The 20,831-nt window shown below is 43.8% G+C and overlaps 4 protein-coding genes across 5 annotated transcripts; 1 reads left to right on the top strand and 3 right to left on the bottom strand.

Moving 5' to 3' along the window:
• The first annotated feature begins 671 nt into the window (after positions 1 to 671).
• Positions 672 to 5,152, top strand: LOC142903976 (protein phosphatase 1 regulatory subunit 14A-like). The gene is made up of 4 exons (XM_076049891.1): positions 672 to 1,283; positions 3,238 to 3,318; positions 3,500 to 3,532; positions 4,551 to 5,152. The coding sequence occupies exons 1-4, from the start codon at positions 1,101 to 1,103 to the stop codon at positions 4,686 to 4,688; spliced, it is 435 nt and encodes a 144-aa protein (XP_075906006.1). The 5' UTR covers positions 672 to 1,100; the 3' UTR covers positions 4,689 to 5,152.
• A 760-nt stretch (positions 5,153 to 5,912) lies between these two features.
• On the bottom strand, positions 5,913 to 8,340 carry LOC142903975 (transmembrane 4 L6 family member 19). 2 transcript variants are annotated; one of them, XM_076049890.1, is made up of 6 exons: positions 8,286 to 8,340; positions 7,554 to 7,730; positions 7,375 to 7,443; positions 7,010 to 7,164; positions 6,390 to 6,585; positions 5,913 to 6,304 (listed from the first exon to the last, which is right to left on the bottom strand). In XM_076049890.1, exons 2-6 carry the CDS (start codon positions 7,728 to 7,730, stop codon positions 6,284 to 6,286), a joined length of 618 nt encoding a protein of 205 aa, XP_075906005.1. In that variant the 5' UTR covers positions 8,286 to 8,340; the 3' UTR covers positions 5,913 to 6,283. The 2 variants fall into 2 exon arrangements, with proteins under 2 accessions (XP_075906005.1, XP_075906004.1); XM_076049889.1 differs by lacking the exon at positions 5,913 to 6,304 and having other exon boundaries at positions 6,311 to 6,585.
• A 2,973-nt stretch (positions 8,341 to 11,313) lies between these two features.
• Positions 11,314 to 14,966, bottom strand: rnf168 (ring finger protein 168). The gene is made up of 8 exons (XM_076049691.1): positions 14,445 to 14,966; positions 13,536 to 13,715; positions 13,133 to 13,334; positions 12,814 to 12,884; positions 12,470 to 12,625; positions 12,286 to 12,377; positions 12,147 to 12,207; positions 11,314 to 12,003 (listed from the first exon to the last, which is right to left on the bottom strand). Exons 2-8 carry the CDS (start codon positions 13,698 to 13,700, stop codon positions 11,314 to 11,316), a joined length of 1,437 nt encoding a protein of 478 aa, XP_075905806.1. The 5' UTR covers positions 13,701 to 13,715; positions 14,445 to 14,966.
• Positions 14,967 to 15,100: 134 nt separating this feature from the next.
• Positions 15,101 to 19,722, bottom strand: LOC142903840 (uncharacterized). Its single transcript, XM_076049687.1, has 6 exons — positions 19,402 to 19,722; positions 18,543 to 18,759; positions 17,964 to 18,349; positions 17,697 to 17,745; positions 16,847 to 17,612; positions 15,101 to 16,157 (listed from the first exon to the last, which is right to left on the bottom strand). Exons 1-6 carry the CDS (start codon positions 19,537 to 19,539, stop codon positions 15,371 to 15,373), a joined length of 2,343 nt encoding a protein of 780 aa, XP_075905802.1. The 5' UTR covers positions 19,540 to 19,722; the 3' UTR covers positions 15,101 to 15,370.
• Positions 19,723 to 20,831: the final 1,109 nt, after the last annotated feature.

Raw genomic sequence — 20,831 nt, 5'->3', positions numbered from 1 at the left:
TATCTTGTACTTTTTCAAATGCTGCAACAGTGTAGTTTTCCCAATTTGGAATCAATAAAGTCTATCTATCTATATATCTATCTATCTTGGTGAGACTAGGAGCAGGTGATCATCCTAGTCCACGATCAACGCCTTCTGCGGACTGCACTTCCATTGTCAACCGCGAGATGCTGCTGTTCGTCTCTTTTTTTTCCTTTCTGCATTGTAACGACTCGCACTCCATTTCCAGCTGGACCCTTAGCATGCTGCGTTTGTGGTGTTCTTGTAATTATCAGCGATTTATTTTATGTTTATCGAGTTCCTGTGGGGTAATTATTTTTGCTACAAAAAAAAAATTCAGCACATTGATGAACTGGACGCACAAAAAGGGATCAAGAGGAGAAGGGAGGAAGGCGCTCCTTGGCTACAGATTTACATAAAGAGCAGATGGGCACACAGTGATGTCACAGCACCAAAAGAAGCCCCCCTCCCCTAAAAAAAAAAAAAAAAACACTTGATAAGAGAAGATAACATTTACGAAATATATAATTTACAATGAAGTGCGAAGCCCACATCAATGTCCAACATACGCAGGTTTCGCCTTCATATCTGCCTCCCAACGTAGTCTTAAAAAAAAAACTCCGGATGTTCTTGAACGCACCATCAGGCGCGTGGTCCCCGCCCTGCTCTGGTCTGTCATCAGTCTGCACGCGCTGCATCGACAGACGGGACTCAATTTTTCTATCGTTTATAATTTTTATTTTCTAAATCAGCAATCCTCATTTTGTAGACAATACAGAGCCTAAGCAGAGGGGTTAACCTGTAAATTTAAATATTTAAATATTTATCTTTGTATCGGTATTTTAATATTTTTATAGTGTTTTAAAAGAAAACAAACCCTGACAGTTACATTGATATATTTTTTCATTTTTGTTATTTCAGAAGAACTAAGGAAAGACTCAATTTTTAGATTTGAACTCCTGCTTTGAGAATATATATTTTTTTTAAATTGATTGGGGTGTATTTTTTGGGGTGGGTCCAGAGGTCGGTCTGATCCATAGACAGCTTGACAATTATTTTTTTCTTCTTCTCACGTCAATAAGCGAAGTGTGATAGCCCGGATGGCGGCTCAGCGGGTGGGCCGGCGGGTAAACAAGGTGTGTAGCGGTCCTCAGTCCCCGGGTCAGAGCCTCCAGCGGCGGCAGGCGCGGGTCACCGTCAAATACAACCGCAAGGAGCTGCAGAGGAGGCTGGATGTGGAGAAGTGGATCGACTGCGGACTGGACGAGCTGTACAGGGGCCGGGTGAGTTCAGCTGCCTGCAGCATGCACTCTCCTGCAGCACTGGAGATGCTTGTGTGGCAGCTCCATCATTCTCTCCCAGGTAGTTGATTCCTGGGTGTAAAGTGACGTCATACCCTGTCAGGTATGAGGACAATTTGATTCCAGTGGAACTCTAACTTCACTTCATACCATAACAGAATGAGCACGTTTTTCTTTATGGATTTTTTTTTTATATATACATGTATGTGTATAGATGTTTTTCATCTTCAGATTATATATCATCATTATATGATATTATATTTCATATATCATATATCAGTATAGCCCTCAAGAGTTTGTGTTGAGCTCACGTTTGTCTGGGCAGGATGGTGGATCCTACTATTGGTCTGGCAGCAGCAGCACAATAACTCATTATTCATCCTTACATGGTCATGGGAGGTTGTGTGTGTGTGTGTGTTTATGTGTCCTGTATTCAGCACACAAACACTCACAATGCTGAGCCGAGGGTCAGAAACACAAATAGAACATTCCGTTGAAATTATGTCAATCTCCTTTTAACTACTGACTTGTAAATAAATGTAAATTAAAAACAACAACAACAACAACAACAGCAGTGCATCTGTACAGGGGGAAACATTTGGATTTCAGTCCTTCTTTCTTTTGGGTATATTCAATGCTGTTTGTAGAACCATCTGACTCTAAGGTACACAAAACCCAACTGATGGAGGGAGTCGTACCTCTGTTTTAGTTGGATTTGTATAATGGATGGATGTGGGGGGGAACAGCTGTGTAGAGGGTCAGGTGGAGGAATAGAAAGTTGCAGCCCTTCCATTGAACACAAGAGACTGAAGTTACGGTTGTAAACTGAGTCCCTGCTGACTCAGCATAAACATGCTCCATCCATCCATCCATCCATCCATCCATCCATCCATCCATCCATTCATTCCTCTCGTGTTTTAATTTATCAATTCACTCATTCATCCACTTCCCTTCTCGGCTAATTTGTTTCCTGAGTAGGTTGGATATATGAACCTAAACCTCCAGGGAGGGTGGAGTTATTGACGTGTCAGTGACTGTAAAGGATGCATTAGAGAAATAAGGGGAGTGGGGGTAGGGGCAGGGGTGGAGGGGGGCTCAATTCATCTGTGTCTAAACACTCACACACACACACACACACACACACATTAATGCATGTTTGACGGCGGTAAAGGATGGACATTAGCCAGATAATGTGTGTGTCTCTGCTGAAAGGCATGTTGGTGTGTTTGGTGATAAATGGGTAATCAGATTTTTCCTCATTTCCTGGCAGTGGCCCCATGCTGTCACCGCCCCTGCCCTCCCCCACACACACACACACACAGACACACACACACACACACACACACACACACACACACACACACACACACACACACACAGTACACGCGCTGTATTATTAAAGAGACTGAACAGAGATGTCAGACGTGCTCACCATCACAGCTGCAGCAGTAAAGAGGTCAGGGGACAGATCAACGTGAGCACAGAGTGGACAGTAGAGAGGAAGAAGAGGAGGACAAGGAAAAAAAAATCTTTGGTTCTCAGTTTATTCAAAAATATTTAAATATAATTACAACAATAAAAAAGATCAGTCAATAGCGTAACGTAATGACTGGCGGACTGTCTCAAGAAATACAACATTTTTAAAACACTATGGATTGTACTTGTCTTTCTTCTACATTGTAACACCATGAGGGTTGTGTTTTCATACAGTGTAGAAGTAAACCGGTCACCAGTCGGATGGAGAAAAGATGAGGCCAGAGATAATGCTAATGTGTGTTGGGGGAGGGTTAGGGTTAAATGTGCCATATGTCACCAGACACACATATGCTCACACACACACACACACACACACACACACACACACACACACACACACACACACACACACACACACACACATGCTGAGAGTGAAACTGATTGATATTGTGACATTCAGGAGGAGGAGATGCCCGAAGAGGTGAACATTGACCAACTGCTGGACCTGAAGACAGATGAGGAGAGGAGACAAAGACTCCAGGTACCCATCAGCCTGTCTGCCTGCCTGCCTGTCTGCCTGCCTGCCTGTCTGCCTGCCTGCCTGCCTGCCTGCCTGCCTGCCTGCCTGCCTGCCTGCCTGTCTCAACAGCATTTCAACCCTCTGCCTCTGTGTCCCTGATGGCCTGTCTCACCTGGTCTGCTGTCGTTCTCTGTCTCCCCAGGACATTTTCCACTCCTGTAACAACAACACGGAGGTGAGACCATATTTTTATTTTTCTCAATCTGAATGGAATCTGGCACATTCAAACTTGCTCAACACAAGAATGACAGCGGATTAACGCCCGCAACCTTATAACTCCCACGATACATACTTGTGTCATCCGCCGGCTAAAATTAAATCAGATTTGATCAGATGCAAGGAAGTCGGTCTGGGTTTGGGACTTAGAGTCTAAAGGTGTGCGTTTCAAAAATGAAAAGAAGAATTCAGAATCCCTTGAAAGTGAAGTCACAGAAGAGTATGTGTCCCCTAGTGGCTGGCCACAATAGAGCATGTCATAGAGACGGTCTTCATAAACTAGGTCAGCATTTTCACAAGTTCAAAGGAAAAAAATCTGGTTATTTTTAAAGAATCGTGCTGACTCACTTGAGCTACATTTCCATGACCCCTAGAATTGCGCAAAACCTAAATATTGCAATAAAAAACTGGTAATGGGAACACCTAAACTTTGAAAAAAAAAGGTTTTGTTGCTCTCATGAGGTGGTTTTTAAGATAAATCGATACAGAGGGAAATCGCAAAAGTGTCATGCAAACACTTTTACACTTCGCATTTACACATCACCAGACGTGACATTCTGGGTCACATTCGTTGTGTTTGGACAGAGGAGGAGACGGAATATTTTTTACAAGTGATCAAAGAGAAAAATATAACAGCCATTCTTGACGGCAAGAATGGTTGTGATTATTTTAAATTTTGCTCCAAAACGCAAAATGTTTTATACCTCCATCTTCCTCAAAGTGGGATCTCGCAGGACAGGATTTGACGAGAATTACGGCTTATGCGCTTCACACCATTCAATGGAAACACCTGCAAATCGCAATTGTACTTAGAAATGTCGCTTTTATTTTGTAAAAAAAACTGTAAAACGGAAATGCAGATTCTGTCATCAGTTCAGTTCCTCACCATATCAACAACATGTGGAGTTCACCGTCTAAACGTCTAAACTGTGAACGGCCCCTCCCCCCCCCATCCCACCCTACCCCCACCCAACCAGGTCTTCATCAGCGACCTGGTGTTAAAACTCCACGGTCTGCAGAAGCAGGAGGATCTGCACAACGACGGCATCGAGCTCCCTCAGCTTCACATCTACTCCAGCCGGCCCGGGTCGGCGGACAGGGAGGTGCTGCACTGACGGCGAGCCCACCAGGACGACCCCCGCCTGCACCGTCCTGGAGCGGCGAGGTGGAAAAACAAGCACACCCAGAGGCCGAAACGTCCCCGAAACTCTCCCTGAGTTTATCAGCAACAGTGGATATGTTTTGCTCTGTTGACTCGAGTTCCTCTAATCACAAAAGACCCGAAGAACTGTATGACCTTTGATCTTTTTATCAGAGATTAAGAGAAAAACATGTCACTCTGTTGAGGCAGGTGTGAGCTCCCTTAGCTGACAGAGCAAGTCTCTGTTCTCCGCTTACTGTTTGCACATTAAACAGAGTTGACATCACTGCGTCTTCACACACAAACAGCACGACATCAGACCTTGAACTCCAACATGTGTTTGATGTTGGACAAAAAAAGTCTTGTGTCTTCCGTCTTCCTCATCTTCCCCATCTTGTATTGTTTGTACTTGATTTTCAATAAATCTCTTTAAATGCCCCACCTTGGTTATTATCAATGTTCTGAATGTCCAAAATCAATTTTCTTTCCAGACTGAGACACTTGAAAGCTCAAAGCCTAAATGCCCTCCAATGGAAATGATCAATTCATCACACTTTCATTGTCTCCCGACAAATTCCTTTATAGGGCAAAGTCATGGAGCCATTGCAAAAAAAAAAAAAATGCACTTATGGTGCAATCAAACCGGCAGGACATGCAAAATAACAGGAAGTGTTGTCGACCTAGGCAGGGTTAATAAACGTGAATATCTGAAATTCCTCTTACACACACTGCACAAGCCATTGTAATACCAGAGCAGCCGTCTCAAAGAGAGAGAGAGAGAGAAAAAAAAGCTTAATCATGGTCGAACGATGAATGCAAAGCGCCCTCTGCTGGTCTCACCACGTCACACAATACTAAGATTCATCCATTTTCTGTCGCTGCTCGTCCTGCACTCAGGGGCCGCACTGAGAATAAAGGTGCCAGTTAGTCTAATGTGCACCTTCACATGCAAATCAAACCTGTGATCCTCCCAAACTTGTGTTGCTGTAGGATACAAAACTGCACATACACTTGACTCAGAAATCAGAAGCCAAAAGCCTGACAGGCCAGTTTGAATGTTGAATGTTGCCGCTTATATATGTAGTATTATTATTATTAATGATAATTGCATTTGTGGATTGTTTGTTCAAACTGAACTGAGCCTTTGAGTGATGGATGAGGTTTTTTTGTGCGGAACAGGAGTTACTAAATAAACAAATTTAATATGCAATTACATTTACATTTACAATACAGCATCAAAATTGCCACCATAAAAATCACAAATAAATAAGACAAAAAAAAAGTGCAACAGTGGAGTGAGGTCTAAACTGTGACCCTAACCCGAACACATTCAGGTAGAGACGTCTCATTTGTCAAAATGAACAACAGTAAATAATGACAATAAATAACAAACTGAGGGAGAAATTAAGATGTGCATTATACCCTTATATCATATATATATATATATATATATATATATAAATATCACACACACACACAGAATATAAGAATATAGAAATATATAAACAAAAATTCCCCACCAAAAGGATGAAAACGTTGACAGTGAAGACTGAAGAACTGAAACGGATTCTAAACGGAAACTGGGGTGACCTGGAAGACAGACACAAAATCACGTTATAGGAGCAAAACTGCGGCACAGTCAACTTTTCCCTCGTCTCTTGCAACTCGGCGCTACCTTATTGTGGCAGAAGCCGTGTCCCAGGACCAGTCCGAGCAGCGTGTTCAAGATGTTGGCTGCGCACAGAAGAGTCTGGAGTCCACTGACTCCGCCCATCACGCTGAACAGAACCACGTTCCACACGACCACGTTCCTGGGCTCCATGCACACACCAGACCACAGAGTTCTGTTGTAGAGGTAGCCTGACCCGGGACTGAGGCATGGAGAGACAGTCAGCAGTGCGTGTGTGTGTGTGTGTGTGTGTGTGTGTGTGTGTGTGTGTGTGAGTGTGTGTGTGTTTCTGCTTCAAATATTTTTGTTGAGCCAAATAATCAATAAAAACATTTTGCACTTCATTGCATCGGTATCCAAGTGTTGCAAGATTGTATGAACATATCAAATACAAAATAAAATTGATGTCCAAAGAAAGTCTGAGCTTGTGTCTGGGTATTTATAATGTTATCGGAAATGAACATATCAAAAGAGGAAAGCAATACATCATAATAATAATGATAACACATAAATAATAAATAAAAGGGAAACAAAAAAAACACAAAGAGTGGAAAAGTTAGAAATAAGATTGCATAGAAGTTTAGCAGGTGTGTGTGTGTGTGTGTGTGTGTGTGTGTGTTTCTCACATGTCTAGGTCCGGTTGAAGTGGTACTCCCCATGTGAGCCCTGAGGTTGTGTTGTACTGGCACAGAGGACCTTGAGCGAGACCGTGGAAGCTGACCAGGCAGCAGAAGGCAGCAGCCAGCAGACACAGGCACGACTGAACCACCTGACACACCATCTGGACAGAGAACGACAAACGTCTGCGACACCTGACGCACAGCTGGAGCCAGACTTTTGTCTGAACCTTCTCAAAAAGTGTTCATTTTTGAAGACAAATTCAAAGCCATCTTTTTTATTTAGCAGTGCAGTTGATTTTCTTCCCTGCAGTGACGCACTAACACTAAAAAAATATTTTTACACTTTTTTTTTCTTTTCACATCTAACTGACCTTTCTTCTGAAGGCGAAGCAGCCTTTGGTCTGGCTGCTCTGCACAAATGTTCGGGCTGAAAGTAGAACCTTCAAACAGAAAGAAAAAATAATATATTCAATGATGTAATAAAAAAAAACATAAATAAAACGTCATGCAGTTATTGTTTTTCATCACACACAAACGCATGCAGACATACCACAAAGCCAGATCCCCATAACCCCGTGCTCCATGTGGCTTCTCTGGTCACATGACCCTCCAACAGGAAGTTGGCTTTCAGGTTTGGGAACAGCAGCAGGCTGTTGCAGACCATGCAGATGATGGCCATGGGAATCAAGGAGATTCCTACACAATGCAGACACCTCGACACGCACATCTGTTGTGTTGTGTGGCACAGTGCTGAGTTAGTGGCTGATGACTGAAGACTGTAGAATATCTTTAGCAATACACTGGCTTGAAACAAGCTGCCTTTTTATAAATATAGAACAGAATAGATTTTGTTTTCTGATGTTGTGTAATTTGATGTAAAGTTGTTTTGCATCTTGAAAAACAGAACGTTTTAAACAATTGTTATTCTCTTATCCAATTAAATCAGAAACCTATTAGCAATGTAATATCGTGAACAGTAGTTAGTTCTTAGTTTGAATGTCTTAAAGTCTTAATAATGTCTTCATCCCAAAAATTAACAGCAGATCATTTTGGAGGTTTTATTAATTAATGTTTAAATATACTATGTACATATTTAATAGTGCTATACATTTATTGTGGTAACATGGTAAGTGACATTTGAAGCAAAGTAAATCTGTAACGCGATAAAATTTACAATAGGTGTTGAGAGTATCTTAATTTAAACCCAATCAGTGTAAACGTGTCAAAGACTTTAATCTGAATCATTGTCACAAATGTGTGAACTGAAAAAAAGAGGACTCACCCTGAAATGTTGTTCTGACCGCTGCTGTAAACACACCGACGACTCACAGTATTCAGTATGAGGAACCTTCTGACACATTTCTATATAAGCAACTCACACACACACACACACACACACGCACAGGCACACATGCACGCGCACACAAGCCCACTGCCATTCATGGAAACAGGAAACTTTACAAAAACAATCTATTTTTCAAAATGTCATTAATGTGCAAATAGGATTTAAAATGTTAGGGGAGACTGGGTGAAAATTTTGCTGAATTTAGCCGCTGTTGTATAAGAAACACAATCATGTTTGTTTGCCGAGTGTGAAGACACGCCACAACACATTTTACCTTTCAGGCATTTTTTTTGTCATAATATCATAAAAACACATTTTTTTTTATTATAATAACCTTCATCTGATCTGATAGATTGGCACAACCAGCATTCACTAAGAATCTTAGCCCAACAACTAACAGTGTGAAAATCACTGGAGCTGCTTAATGATGCAGTTGGTGGCTCTCTGAGCAGGTTTTAATTACTAACTTCAGGAGTGGGTGTGCACCCCGGATTTGATGTGCGCTTTCCTTTAGGAAATTACAACATCTCACCCACTTACAGTTATTGCTTCATAATAGATGTGAAATATCCCGTCCTTACATTTGAATCAATTCAGCCAAATAAATCTAAAATAATAATGAAATAAATCACAACTATTTTAATTATTTTATCACAAAGACATTGGAGCAATAAGAGAAAACTAAATATGTCTTTTTGAAGAAAAGAAGAATATATGTACATATGGTTGCACATATTTTTCTCAGCAGTGCAGAGCAGAGTGATGTTCACAGAATTCTAGGTCACTTCAACTTGTTCTGTATTTTTGGCAGTTCCCTCATCTTATTTTAGCCTATCTGTGAGTATTGTTTTGTACAGAGAACAGCAAAGAGTCATGGAAGTTATGTTGAGGTCTGACCTGGATGTCCAAGAAATCTGCTTCTTAGAACATCGATAGGTTTATTCAACAAACCATAGTTTTTAGAAGTCCTTCACCACTGTTTTGAAGAAATATGAGATATATATTTGTCCAGACAGCAACTTTGCTGGACCACCGAATCACTTTAGTCCAGGCATAGGAAAACTATGGCCTGGGGGCCGTATGCGGCCCATTAAGCAACATGGGTACATTTCAATTGTTTTTCTAGTAACCCTAACCCTAACCCTTCATTCTCCATGCATCTCATTTGGTCCTGAGGAACCACGGCCAAATAGAATGTGACAGACAATACAGCTATTTCTTTTAAAATAGCCAATGCACTTCATATATATTAAGTACAGACAAAAAGTCAGAAAATGCCACAAAACAATCAGAAAAAATCAAAAGACAGAAAATCAAACAATGGAAAAACTAGTGAGTTGCGACACCATAGCTCTTTACTCAGTGTTACACGATGGATGAAGAAGCACACGGGACCTTTAATCAACCACGTCAGTCAGTCAGTCAAACCCACAGAGCCTGTGGCTGAGTCAGGCAGTGACGCATCACGATGGCTGTTGAGGGTCACGAAACAGTGACGTGTGAAGACACAAAGAGCAGTGCCAGATAGAGCATATACGGAGGTGCCGCCTCGTGATTTGGATGGAACCTCCAACTTCCACACAGGACTCGGTCACGTAGCCCAACAGCCGTTGACAGAAGCCCCGAGTCAGCAAAATCCATTATGTCTCAGGGGACTGAGCCGCTCCAAATATGGGCATGATGACAAAACACCAGCAACAACAACTCGCATCAATGTTTCTATTCAGTTTGATCCCCACTCGTGTTGCTCAGGCACAGTGGAGAGGCTTCAATGGAAATGTGGCGTCGCCAGTGTTTTATTTCGGTCTTAACAAAACTGTGTTTGGGGAGGGGAGGGTGTGTGTGTGTGTGTGTGTGTGTGTGTGTGTGTGTGTGTAAACATCTGACAATGTTAACCTTGTAAAACATGGCGCCTTCAATGATGCACAACCAGGAGGTTTAGTTTCCATGACTTGGCAAATGAGCCTTTATTTCTGTCCAGACGATCTTGCGAAAATAAATTCAAGTATAAAAAAAACTTTAAATCAATTCCTACTTTAATGAAACAAACAGCTTTGTCAGTTTCTGAATCACCTATGTATATTTTTGTATTCCTGTATGTAAAATGTAAAAATATGATGTCACTTTAATGTGTGTGCAAAAATAAAAAACAAAAATAAAAAAAATGTCTGGGCTGTTTGCAGGAAGTGATTTCCCACCGAGCAGCGAATCAACAGACCTCTATATTTCTGGACATACAACGGAATCAAACTCGTAAATTCCTTGTACACAAGTGAATGTAGAAATGAACAGTGAGCCAAAGCAGGCTTCCTAAACACTGCTTCTGGTGCCTGAACCGAACGTTGTCGAAACTCTGTTAATGGCCTCAGGGTCGGCTGAAAAAGCAAACAAAAACAAACAATTTATGCTTTTGCCGGTGGATCGAGATTAAAAACAAGTGCCATCCAGTGAGAAAAACGAATAATTTTAACTTTGAAGAATTGTTCCCTTGAGTTCAATATCAAGGACTGACGATATGTCTTGTTGTTCATGTTCACTGATACAGGAACCTCCAAAACTGTCCAAACTGTTTTAGTCATGTAGTGCCTCCATAGTGAGAAAATAACATAAAAAGAGAGCTAGTATACATTCTTCTTAGTATGACTACAGAAAAAAAAAGGCAAACTCCTCTTCAGTTTAAGCGACCAGTTAATGTACTGGAAAGAGGCACTGTTAGTACTAAATAGAGATGATAGATGCAAAGGCCAAAAAACATAAAGCCAGACATCACTGCCTTGGATCACTCACGCTTTAAACTGAAAATAACAACACAACAACCGAAGGGCAACACTCCTACACTCTTTGGCTTTGTTTTAAGGGCCTCGGGACGCTGTTGAGACAACAGAGTCCATCTTTATTTAGGTCAGTCACCACCAGAGCCGAAGACACTCTGACTTGAGATTAGTTCACAGGCAGGACAGAAGATTCAGCTGCTCAGGCTGGAGAACAAGTTAGTCAGTGTGGTCTGTTTGCTGCTTCTGGTGGACGACGAGGAAACGGCGGAGCTCTTCGGAGTCTTTAGAGTGAGTTTGGAGGAGGAGGTGGGAGTCTTTGAAGACTTTGCAGTGAGTTTAGAGGAGGAGGAGGAGGAGGAGGAGGAGGAGGAGGCTGGAGTCTTTGGAGCAGAGGACGGGCCGGAGGACTTGCTGGGAGTGACGGAGCTTCGGGCCTCCGCCTTCCCTTTGCCGTTCTGACGGAGCTCGTAGGCGTCCGAGGATCCTTTGCGCCTGTCGGTGGCCCTCTGCTTCTCTTCTTCGTTCAGCTCCTTCTGGAGAAGCTGAGCCAGCCTCCAGTCCTCTTCCTCCTGCTGCCGTCTGCTCAGCAGCTCTGCTTCACACTCCACCATCTCGTGCATGATCAGCGGCATCGATGACGAGGAGGAAAAGGAAGAGGAGGATGTGGAGGACGACGGCAGACAGAACCGCTTGCTCAGCGTCACCTCTTCCTCCTCCTCCTCTTCTGCAGCCTGGACCTCCGAGCTCTTCCTCTTGCCAGATGAAGGCCCACCATCTGTGGAGGTGTGAAACTGCTCCTCTATGCAGTTAATGGATGGCGTCGACTGGGGCTCTGGACTCTCTGATTTGTGACCGAGGTAATGAGAGAGAAGGACGTTCTCCTGAAACAGGAAGTTCAACAGGTCAATACAACTCAAGTCAAAACATTTCCAAGGCCTTCATATTGTAAAATTGTAGCTGATCACACTCCTGAAAAATGAGAAAACCCAACATTTTTCCTTTCAGAAATTTTCATTTGACTCACCTTGTTGGCTGTGAAGCTACAGTCTGGGGAAGCACTTTTAGGCGGCAGAGGACTTAAAAACCTGAGAAAAACAGTTGTAATGAACATCATCGCCTTTTTTCCTCAGCTGCAGCTTGTAGGCAGCTAAAATCCAACCTACCTCTCTATCTGCCCGGCGTTGGCCTCCTTCTTCTTCTTGGCAGGGGTGACGTCAGCAGGACGAGAGTTTTCCTGAGTGACGGGAGCCGAGTTCTGGAAGACGGGGATGAAAAGATGTCTTTTAGCTAGACAGCTAAATAAATGTGAAATAAATAATAAAATAGACTGGCTTTTAAGACACTGACCAGCTGGTCACTCAGCAGTCGGGCCATCCTCTCGTCATCTTCCCGCCTCCTCCTCTCGGCCTGCAGTAGCTGCTCCTCCTCGGCCAGCAGCCTCTGGATGTACTCCTCACTGGCCTTCTTCTCCTCCTCATCAAACGCCCGCTTCTCCTCTGTCAGCTGATGGTGACGAGTTGATCAAACATTTTAGCTTTGTACAACACGTCTGCAGTGAGCGTCACTGGCAAACACAGCTGAAGTGTGAGCTGCACTCATAAGATGAGATCGTTTTGTTTTTTTTTTGATTGCAAACAAAATTGCATCTTTTGAATAAACACTGATTATTATGAAGGACAGACTGAGCCTACCTTAGAGACCTGGTCCTCATACTCCTGCCTCACTTCTCCAGGTTTACTCACTCGGGGAAAACACAGAGAACCTGCGCACAAGCACACACACACACACACACACAGCATGAGGTGAGACTGATGATGTTTTGTCTTTGGTTATTGGGCATGATAACCACATATACTAACTAACCACACTACATTTATACCTAAAAGTTCAACCACCGGGAACTTCAACAACACCATGCTGCTCTATGATGGCTTCATTATCGGTTTGACACCTAACAACAAATTTATCACACAATCGTGTGCTGCAACATGCAGCTCACGCACGACGTACCTGCTTGCTCACTCTCGGCAGTCGTGTCCTGTCCACTGAGCCGGCGCTGACACAGCAGAGGGAACTGGGCCTGAATCTCCGTCCACAGCTGCTGGTCCACCAGCGTGTTCCTGCGGCTGTTCAGTCGGGCCCAGGTGGAGACCCTCTTCCTGCACATCGGGCAGCACAAAGTAGCTTTGTCCACAGACTCCAGGAAGCAGGTCTGAAATACACAGCGCAAGCAGACACACCACAGTAATTTTTCATGGCTTTTTCTGTCAGAGTCCTTCTTCGGATACTAGAAAAGCCATCTCCTGCTTTGAATTTTTCATGTTGCACCCAAGCAGAACAATAAAGTGATGAGGAAGCTATCAGAACAAGACCTTGAGGGGGAATAATCTGAGTGTCTCTCTGTGTGCATTACCTTGCAGAAGGTGTGCGTGCAGGGCAGTGTTACTGGCTCTATGAAGATCTCCAGACACACCGGACAGCGGCAGTCGTCCAGGGACAGCGCTTCCCCTGCGCTCGGCCCGCTTTCGCTGCTTGGCACCTCCATGTTGGACACCATCCTTCTAGCTTTTTGCTTCATTCAGCCACAGCGTCACTGGAAAACAAACATGTTTCAAGTGAGGAAATTTATTTTCGATGCACACTCACGTTTGTTTCCATAGAGTTTGCATTCAAAACCATTATCTACGTAGCTGCAGGTAATACCATTGCGCAACCCATTCACAACAACTGTGCAAGGGCACAGCTTGCGTAGAGTAGGCTAAGAATCAGGATAGCTTGTTCTTTTCAGCTTTATTTAATTCCTTTGTGAAAGGCATCCATCATGCACAATATGTTCAATCAAAAGATTTCAATATAATATAATCATTCCGCTTATTTCTAATGTCTATTGGCAGCAAAGCAGTTTAAACTATGTGAACCATATACTTTTCTTCTTTCTTTTAATGAAACCCCATTTTAAGTTATGATTTACCACTACTGGCGAGCCACTGGCTTGTGATGGTCACCACTATTTGGTGCAAGAAACAATCCTACATTCGTTCGGTGGATTGTAAATAAGTGAGGGTTTTAACTCACTTTTTAAACATTAATATTTCACTATCCGTTTTGGTGGACGGATATTGTGCTGGAGTGATGAGCTACAATCAGGTCCAAGCTGATGCTAAGCAGCTACAAACTTCTGCTAGTTGCTAATGTTATGTTCAGCGATTCAGCAGTCAGCCAGATCACCGCAAGGACGTCGAGGGAAAAAAACAAACAAAAGAAAACTGGGTCGCGACAGGCTAAAGGTAGCAGCATGTTAGTGACGGTAGTGTTAACTAACCTTGGCTTGGTTCTCCTGTCACTTTGAGTTGACAAATCGAAGGTAACCTGTAAGTTAGCTTCCAGTTGGGCCAAATCACTGTGGGCCAAGTGACACTAGCGCGGCGCGGCGCTAACTACCCACTTCTTTTTAGCATTCTGGAACTTCGGCTACATTTGGGGAAACATGTCAACAGTCAGCTAAGCGCTGACACGCCGTCGAGCTTCATAAGCGTCAACATTGTCACCGGAGACAGGCCCGCGGCATGAAAAATAACACGCAACACAAGTGAGCGCAGTGATACAGTACAGAACCCGCGGAATCTACTGTGGTTGCAATGTGCGCATGCGCCCTGCCGCCTGGCTCCTCCTACTTCTGCCAATGCCTCTTCCGATTCCGGTAGCGAGATTCTACTCTACGCCTCGACCTTGCTCGAAGTTATTTGATTGGTCGCTGCAAATTTTCTCACTTCTACCTCGAGTGCGCCACTATTGGTGGCTGAAGGATAATCTTATTGATTATCCGCGCCATTATGGCCATAGGCAACAGTTTACTTTAAACAACACGTAGCGTCTGTGAATACCATAAAGCATAGCTCAAGACCCACTTATTCACTCTTGTTTTTATATTTCCGTGCTGTTATTCACTTGTCTTAAAAGTGTTTCGTTCTTATAGTAAAGTTTTAAATGTTTTTATTGTTAAATGTTTTTTACTTTTCATTTCTGCTTTGTTAACCATTTATACATTTTCCTGTCACACTCTGCAAAGCACTCTGAGCTGCATTTCATGTAATGAAAGATGCTATACAAACAGTTGTATATTTGTTGTCCTTTCACTTTCGATAGGTGTGGAAAAAAATATATACTGGAAACAGTTTGACACGCTGGCAGATTCTTTTCATCGATTGTCACAGTGCAAAAGTTCATGCAAGCATCTGCAGGCCTCTTTCAGGGGTTGGTGAAACCTTCAGTCCATGGGAAGTCACTCTTTTGTTTCCTGCGCTTGCTGCTGGACTCACCGGCCGCGGTGTCCTCGCCGCAGCGGTGCTTCTTGAGCTGCCGGGACTCAGAGAAGCCGCGGCTGCAGCTCTGGCACCTGTACAGTTTCACCCCAGTGTGGATCTGCATGTGGGCCTTGAGCTGGTTGGACTGCCTGAAGCGCCTGCTGCACACGGTGCATTCGTAGGGTTTCTCTCCGGTGTGGACCAGCAGGTGGCGCTGGTAGTTCTGCCGCGTCCTGAACTCCTTCTGGCACTGGTCGCACTTGTACGGCTTGACGTTGGTGTGCAGCAGCTTGTGGCGTTTCAGCTGCGACGAGAGCATGAAGCCCTTGTGGCAGACGGCGCAGACGTGCGGCCGCTCGCCGCTGTGCTGCTTCAGGTGGTACAGGTACAGGTGGCGCAGGTGGAAGGACTTGCCGCAGGTGCCGCAGGAGAACTCCTTGTTCTCCGCGTGGCTCTTCTCGTGCGTCTTGAGCGTGCTGCTGCTGCTGAAGTTCTTCAGGCACACCTTGCAGCTGAAGGGTTTGATCCGGCTGAGGTTCCGTCGCACCAGCAGCGCGTCGCCGTGCTTCTCCTTGCCGCTGTGCACCAGCTGCTGGTGCTTCTGCAGCTGGCAGTTATAGAAGAAGGTCTTGCCGCACAGGTCGCACATGAACCTCTTCTCCGCGCCGTGCACCAGCATGTGGGTCTTCAGGGCCCACGTTCCTGAGAAGCCTTCGCCACATTTGTCGCACCTGAGGCAAGACGGGAACGTTGAGAGCATCAGAGGACCTCATCGTAGCCGACGACATTCAGGGGAGAGTGGATGTGTCTCATATGTCTTATCACCACTGTCACATCACAACAAATGTGTGGATCTGTGGTTCCACAGTGCTCGGATACATGTACGTACGTACGTACGTACGTACGTACGTATGTATGTATGTATGTATGTATGTATGAGGTGTGATTTTATATGTCTTTTGTGACCATTTGTAGGTTTATTTGTTAATGCTGTACTGTTATCTTGCCATATTGTTTGCACATGGGATCCAAATGTAACACCTGCAGTGAGCTATTTATAGGACTGAGTGTCTTGGTTTGCCCCATGTGGCAGGAGTGGACCATTTCCCCCAGACTGCTCATTAGAGGCACTTTCTTCCAACTAAAGTACTTTATTCTATTGACGCACTTTCAATAGCACTATTGCTAACCTTGCACTCCACTATCATGCATGAAAGTATGCATTAATTAATTATTTTCTTGTCACTTTGTTTTTAATTACTGGTACTCTGTGTGTATGACCTACAGACGGACAGAAGATGCAAATTAGCAGCTCTGCTAACTCTTGCATATTTACAAAAATACTTACTAATGTTCATTAAAATGCTTGTCCCTTTTAAATAAACTTTTGAATTAAATTAAAATAAATATGTCTCAGTACCTGAAGGGCTTCTCTCCATTGTGGAGCAGCATGTGCCTCTGGAAGTTGTACTTGAGGCCGAAGCCCAGCCCGCACGTCTGACACATGAAGGGCTTCAGCCCAGAGTGGACCACCCGGTGCTGCAGGAGCCCCATCTTGCTCTTGAAGGCCTTGTCGCACTCGCAGCACTTGTATGGCCGCTCCTCAGAGTGCGACCTCTTGTGGACACGCAGGTTGCTGGCGGTGGAGAAGCGCTTGCCGCAGGTTGGGCACGGGTACGGCCGAGCGCCCGTGTGGATGGTCTGGTGCTCGCGTAGGCCCCGCTTCCTGATGAAACCTTTCCCGCAGATGTCGCACATGAAGGGCTTCACCTGGGAGTGCGACACCTTGTGGTACCTCAGCGAGCTGGTGGAGGTAAATGTGCGGTCGCAGACGTTGCACTTCAGCGGCGCCTTCTCCAGCCGGTGGGATGCCTGGTGGACGCGGAGCTGGCGCAGCAGCCTGAACTTCCTGTTGCACTGGTCGCAGCTCAGCAGCTTCTCGGGGTCTTTCTCCTGAGCCTCCCTCAGCTTGTGGGTGAGCAGGTGCTTCTGCAGTGTCTTGGCCTTATAGAAGCCCTTGTCGCAGGAAGTGCAAGGGAAGGGCTTGACGTGAGAGGAGACGTGGTTCTTCAGCTGGTGTTTCTGGTGGAAACCCTTGTTGCAGAGCTCGCAGAAGAACCTCTTCTCTTTGTACAGCTCCCTCCTCCGTTTCCGCTCCTGCTCCTTCAGCTCTTCTTCTTTCTGAGCTGTGTGGAGCACAGACAGTGGGTTCAAGCCAACAAAAAGAGATGATTTTTTGACAACATTCTGTGAACTCGTAAAGCCCTCACCTCGGCTGTCAGGGTCTGTTGGAAGGCCCTCGAACTTCACTTCCACTTCCTGGAAAACATGTCATCATGTCAGCGAGAGCACAACGCTTAACTCACAACACATTTAATGAAACAGTGGTGAGCAACAGACAAGCTCTAGTCAGTACGTGCCAACAACAGTGAAATAAAGATAAACTGCAGCTTCTTCTCAAACTGGATGATGCTGTAAGTGGAGGTTTCCCATCTCTGCAAACAAAATCAAGAATCAAGTAAAAAAAAGGGACTTACAACAGCCTCTACTTCAGCAGGCACGTATGCTTCTTCGTTGTTGGTCTGATCATTAGCCACAGGAAGTGATATCATGCTAGTATAGGCCGATGATGATGATGAATCAGATTCTATGGAGACGTGGTTTGCCCCTGACACCAGCTCAGCCGATGGAGCAGCACAGTCGTCTGCGGCGCTTCTCATCTGCGACGTGTCCAGTTGTGCTTGTGGGGCGGCGCCACTCTGAGCTACGATTGGTGCCGGTCCAGGAAAAGGTTTGCGGATGATGACCACGGGAGGAGTGATGCTGGTGCTGGGCATGGACTGGGTGGCGTTGAGGATGGCGATGGCGAGGCCAGGAGGGCTTTCAGGTGGTTGGTTGTTGTCCTGTGAGCGGCTGCTGCCGTCTGCAGAAACAACAGGGCAGTTTATGCTGCAGTCAGATCTTTGGCCAGCACGATTCATGCTGTCACCCCAGTTTTAAAGTACATGACACTGTTTTAAACCTTAAAAAGTCCTGAAATTGTATAAAAAATTTACACATTATTCTCGCCCATCAAAGTGTTGGGTCTCTCCAATGCGTGTCAGCATTACACTGACCTGATGGTCTGATCTTTAAAACACTCTGTATGGCCGTCTTCTTGCTTGCGTCAACCTCTGTATTAACCTTTGTCCTTAGCTTAGCCTCCAAGTTCCCCACTTTCTCCCTCAGAGCTTGGTTCTCTGCCACCACGTGGAGGTACAGCTCCTTGAACACTCTTGAGATCTGCCGGACCGCCTCCCTGGACATCATGCCCAGGACGGCTGACAGCTGGGCCTGAAGAGGAGACACAGCATCAAATCAGTTAAATGTGATTAAAGCAACAAAGCAGCTGTTAATAACTTGAAAATGGGATTCAGTCCATCTTCAGCGTTGTATTTATATTTCATTCCAATCACAGTATTTATTTTTTGCAGCCTCAATATTTCATTCAGTGACAATACACAATGCAGAATGGTCTTATTAAACAGGACAATACTGACCTTAAAACCTCTACTTGACAACACATAAAAAGACACCATCTTAAATCATTCTAAACTGCTATGTTCACAGTAAATTTGAGCCTCCTCATATGACCCCACTGATTTCAAAACGTCAAAACTTTAGTAAACAAGACAAAAAAGATTGTGGCCCTATTGTTTTTATTTTCCCCTTTGCCAACTATTAACTTGAAGATGTTCATTTAACTTTCTCTAAGATGCAATAATTTCATCTTCTTAATAAAGAAACTTCCCACTTTATTTTGTTGTTGTTTTTTAAACAAGTAAACATACATTCGTGTTTCTCGCGTCAACGGCCTCGGGCAAAAACGGAAGTGACGATGGGATTTTCCTCTTGAGGTCTCAAACCCCGTATTCTTAAACTCTTGCTGCTCAACTACACGTGTGTGTATATGTGAACCAGCCATTTGCTTCCTACCAGCCTCTTCTCGCTGTCCGTCTCCTCCTGGCCGAGTCTTTGCTGGAGCACCGAGACAGCGGACTCCACCGCCAGCTCCATGATCACCTCCGCCTGGGAGCGAAAAGTTTGTGTCGCCGCTGTTTCGCTCGGCTCCATCACTGCCCGCAGGCTGAACGGAAGCTCCACTGGGACGAAACGATGAGATATGATGGGACATAAAAACTTATCGTCCCCTCGCAGCTCAGAGAAATCAGTAAAATGTGGGGCAAAGTTTGGAAAGACAAATAGTTGAGATGATTCTCTGCTGTTTTTTTGCTTCCAATATGGCGTCTCACGCCACTATTTTACATCCGGTGTCACAATGATCTAGCCCGGAAGCTATGAGTTGTGAACGTTTTCGTCAAGCGTATTTTCAGTTTATTTTCATTTTCTCCTGGATTGACTTCCAAGACTATGACAAGAGCGACTCAAATGTTAAATGCAATTGTGTGTACTTCAATTTTATTTTCTTTCTTGTCTAGTTTTAACATAATCACTCATTTGACATCACTGAACATAGAACACCAGTGTCATGACAAAAAGTGCAAATTCAAAATTACAAAAAGCAATATGTTTTTTCAGCCTGGAATTATTATCATTATATATATATATATTTTGTTGCAATTCTTCTTTTTCCAAGTGCATCTGCATCCCCCCCTATTTTGTGCCTTTCTATTTCTAAGGATTGTCTTAGATGCTTTTGGGAAAAGAGGCTCCGAAGCTTCTGTTCACAGAATTCTGTCTAGGAATATTTTCCACATTTGGAATATAATCTTGAATAAATGTAAATGTGCTGACAGTACAATTTTTTTTTTTATCCTTATCATTATTTTTGAGGTGAATTTATTTCATCATTGCCTCTTCAACATGACGTTTTTTTTTTCCGTTTTGCTTTCAACTGCAGAATTTCATCAAACGTAGAGAGTGAAGAAGGAAGATGGAAGCAGAAAGGTTAATAAAAAACAAATAAAGGATCTGTATGGTATTTGCACTTAAAGTGTAAAATCTTCAGCATAGATGTGAAGATTATGAGACAATAAATTCACACAAACAGTAAGATCCGAGACGCATCGAAATCACTGTGTTCTTAATGAAGGCTGTCGAGCACCGATGTTTTAATATAATATATAAATTTAACTATAATGATTAAATAATCATAATTCTCTTGTAAACATTAAACATTTTGGTGATTCTGTAGTTTTTAGTGTAATTTTCCAAAAGTCAAAACATTGGATACAAAGTAATTTTCAAATAAATAAGGTAATTAATTTAATAATTACATTATTGTACTTTTTTTGGTTGTATGATATATGTTAGTAAAATATAAAGTAACTGATAATATTTTTTTCTCCAGCTTGTGGTGAAGACTTAATCAGATATCACGACAGCCGCAGTCTTAATTAATGACA

The sequence above is a fragment of the Nelusetta ayraudi genome, unplaced genomic scaffold (assembly GCF_046127955.1).
Source record: "Nelusetta ayraudi isolate G7.1 ecotype Tasmania unplaced genomic scaffold, CSIRO-AGI_Nayr_v1 ptg000120l, whole genome shotgun sequence".
NCBI lineage: Eukaryota > Metazoa > Chordata > Actinopteri > Tetraodontiformes > Monacanthidae > Nelusetta > Nelusetta ayraudi.
This window is presented reverse-complemented; position numbering and strand designations above follow the sequence as displayed.

Bases quoted from the DNA above. Each gene is read 5' to 3' on its own strand.
- LOC142903976 (XM_076049891.1), top strand. From the start codon at position 1,101: ATGGCGGCTCAGCGGGTGGGCCGGCGGGTAAACAAGGTGTGTAGCGGT. The intron at 3,319-3,499 runs GTACCCATCAGC...CTGTCTCCCCAG, and splicing joins AGAGGAGACAAAGACTCCAG to GACATTTTCCACTCCTGTAA. The intron at 3,533-4,550 runs GTGAGACCATAT...CCACCCAACCAG, and splicing joins CCTGTAACAACAACACGGAG to GTCTTCATCAGCGACCTGGT.
- LOC142903840 (XM_076049687.1), bottom strand. From the start codon at position 19,539: ATGGAGCCGAGCGAAACAGCGGCGACACAAACTTTTCGCTCCCAGGCG. The intron at 18,760-19,401 runs GTAGGAAGCAAA...TCTCCTCTTCAG, and splicing joins CGGACAGCGAGAAGAGGCTG to GCCCAGCTGTCAGCCGTCCT. The intron at 18,350-18,542 runs GTCAGTGTAATG...TTGTTTCTGCAG, and splicing joins TTTAAAGATCAGACCATCAG to ACGGCAGCAGCCGCTCACAG.
- rnf168 (XM_076049691.1), bottom strand. From the start codon at position 13,700: ATGAAGCAAAAAGCTAGAAGGATGGTGTCCAACATGGAGGTGCCAAGC. The intron at 13,335-13,535 runs GTAATGCACACA...TGTGTATTTCAG, and splicing joins GCACGCACACCTTCTGCAAG to ACCTGCTTCCTGGAGTCTGT. The intron at 12,626-12,813 runs GTAGGCTCAGTC...CGTCACCATCAG, and splicing joins ATGAGGACCAGGTCTCTAAG to CTGACAGAGGAGAAGCGGGC.
- LOC142903975 (XM_076049889.1), bottom strand. From the start codon at position 7,730: ATGTGCGTGTCGAGGTGTCTGCATTGTGTAGGAATCTCCTTGATTCCC. The intron at 7,444-7,553 runs GTATGTCTGCAT...TTCTGTTTGAAG, and splicing joins TATGGGGATCTGGCTTTGTG to GTTCTACTTTCAGCCCGAAC. The intron at 7,165-7,374 runs GTCAGTTAGATG...TTCTCTGTCCAG, and splicing joins GCTTCGCCTTCAGAAGAAAG to ATGGTGTGTCAGGTGGTTCA.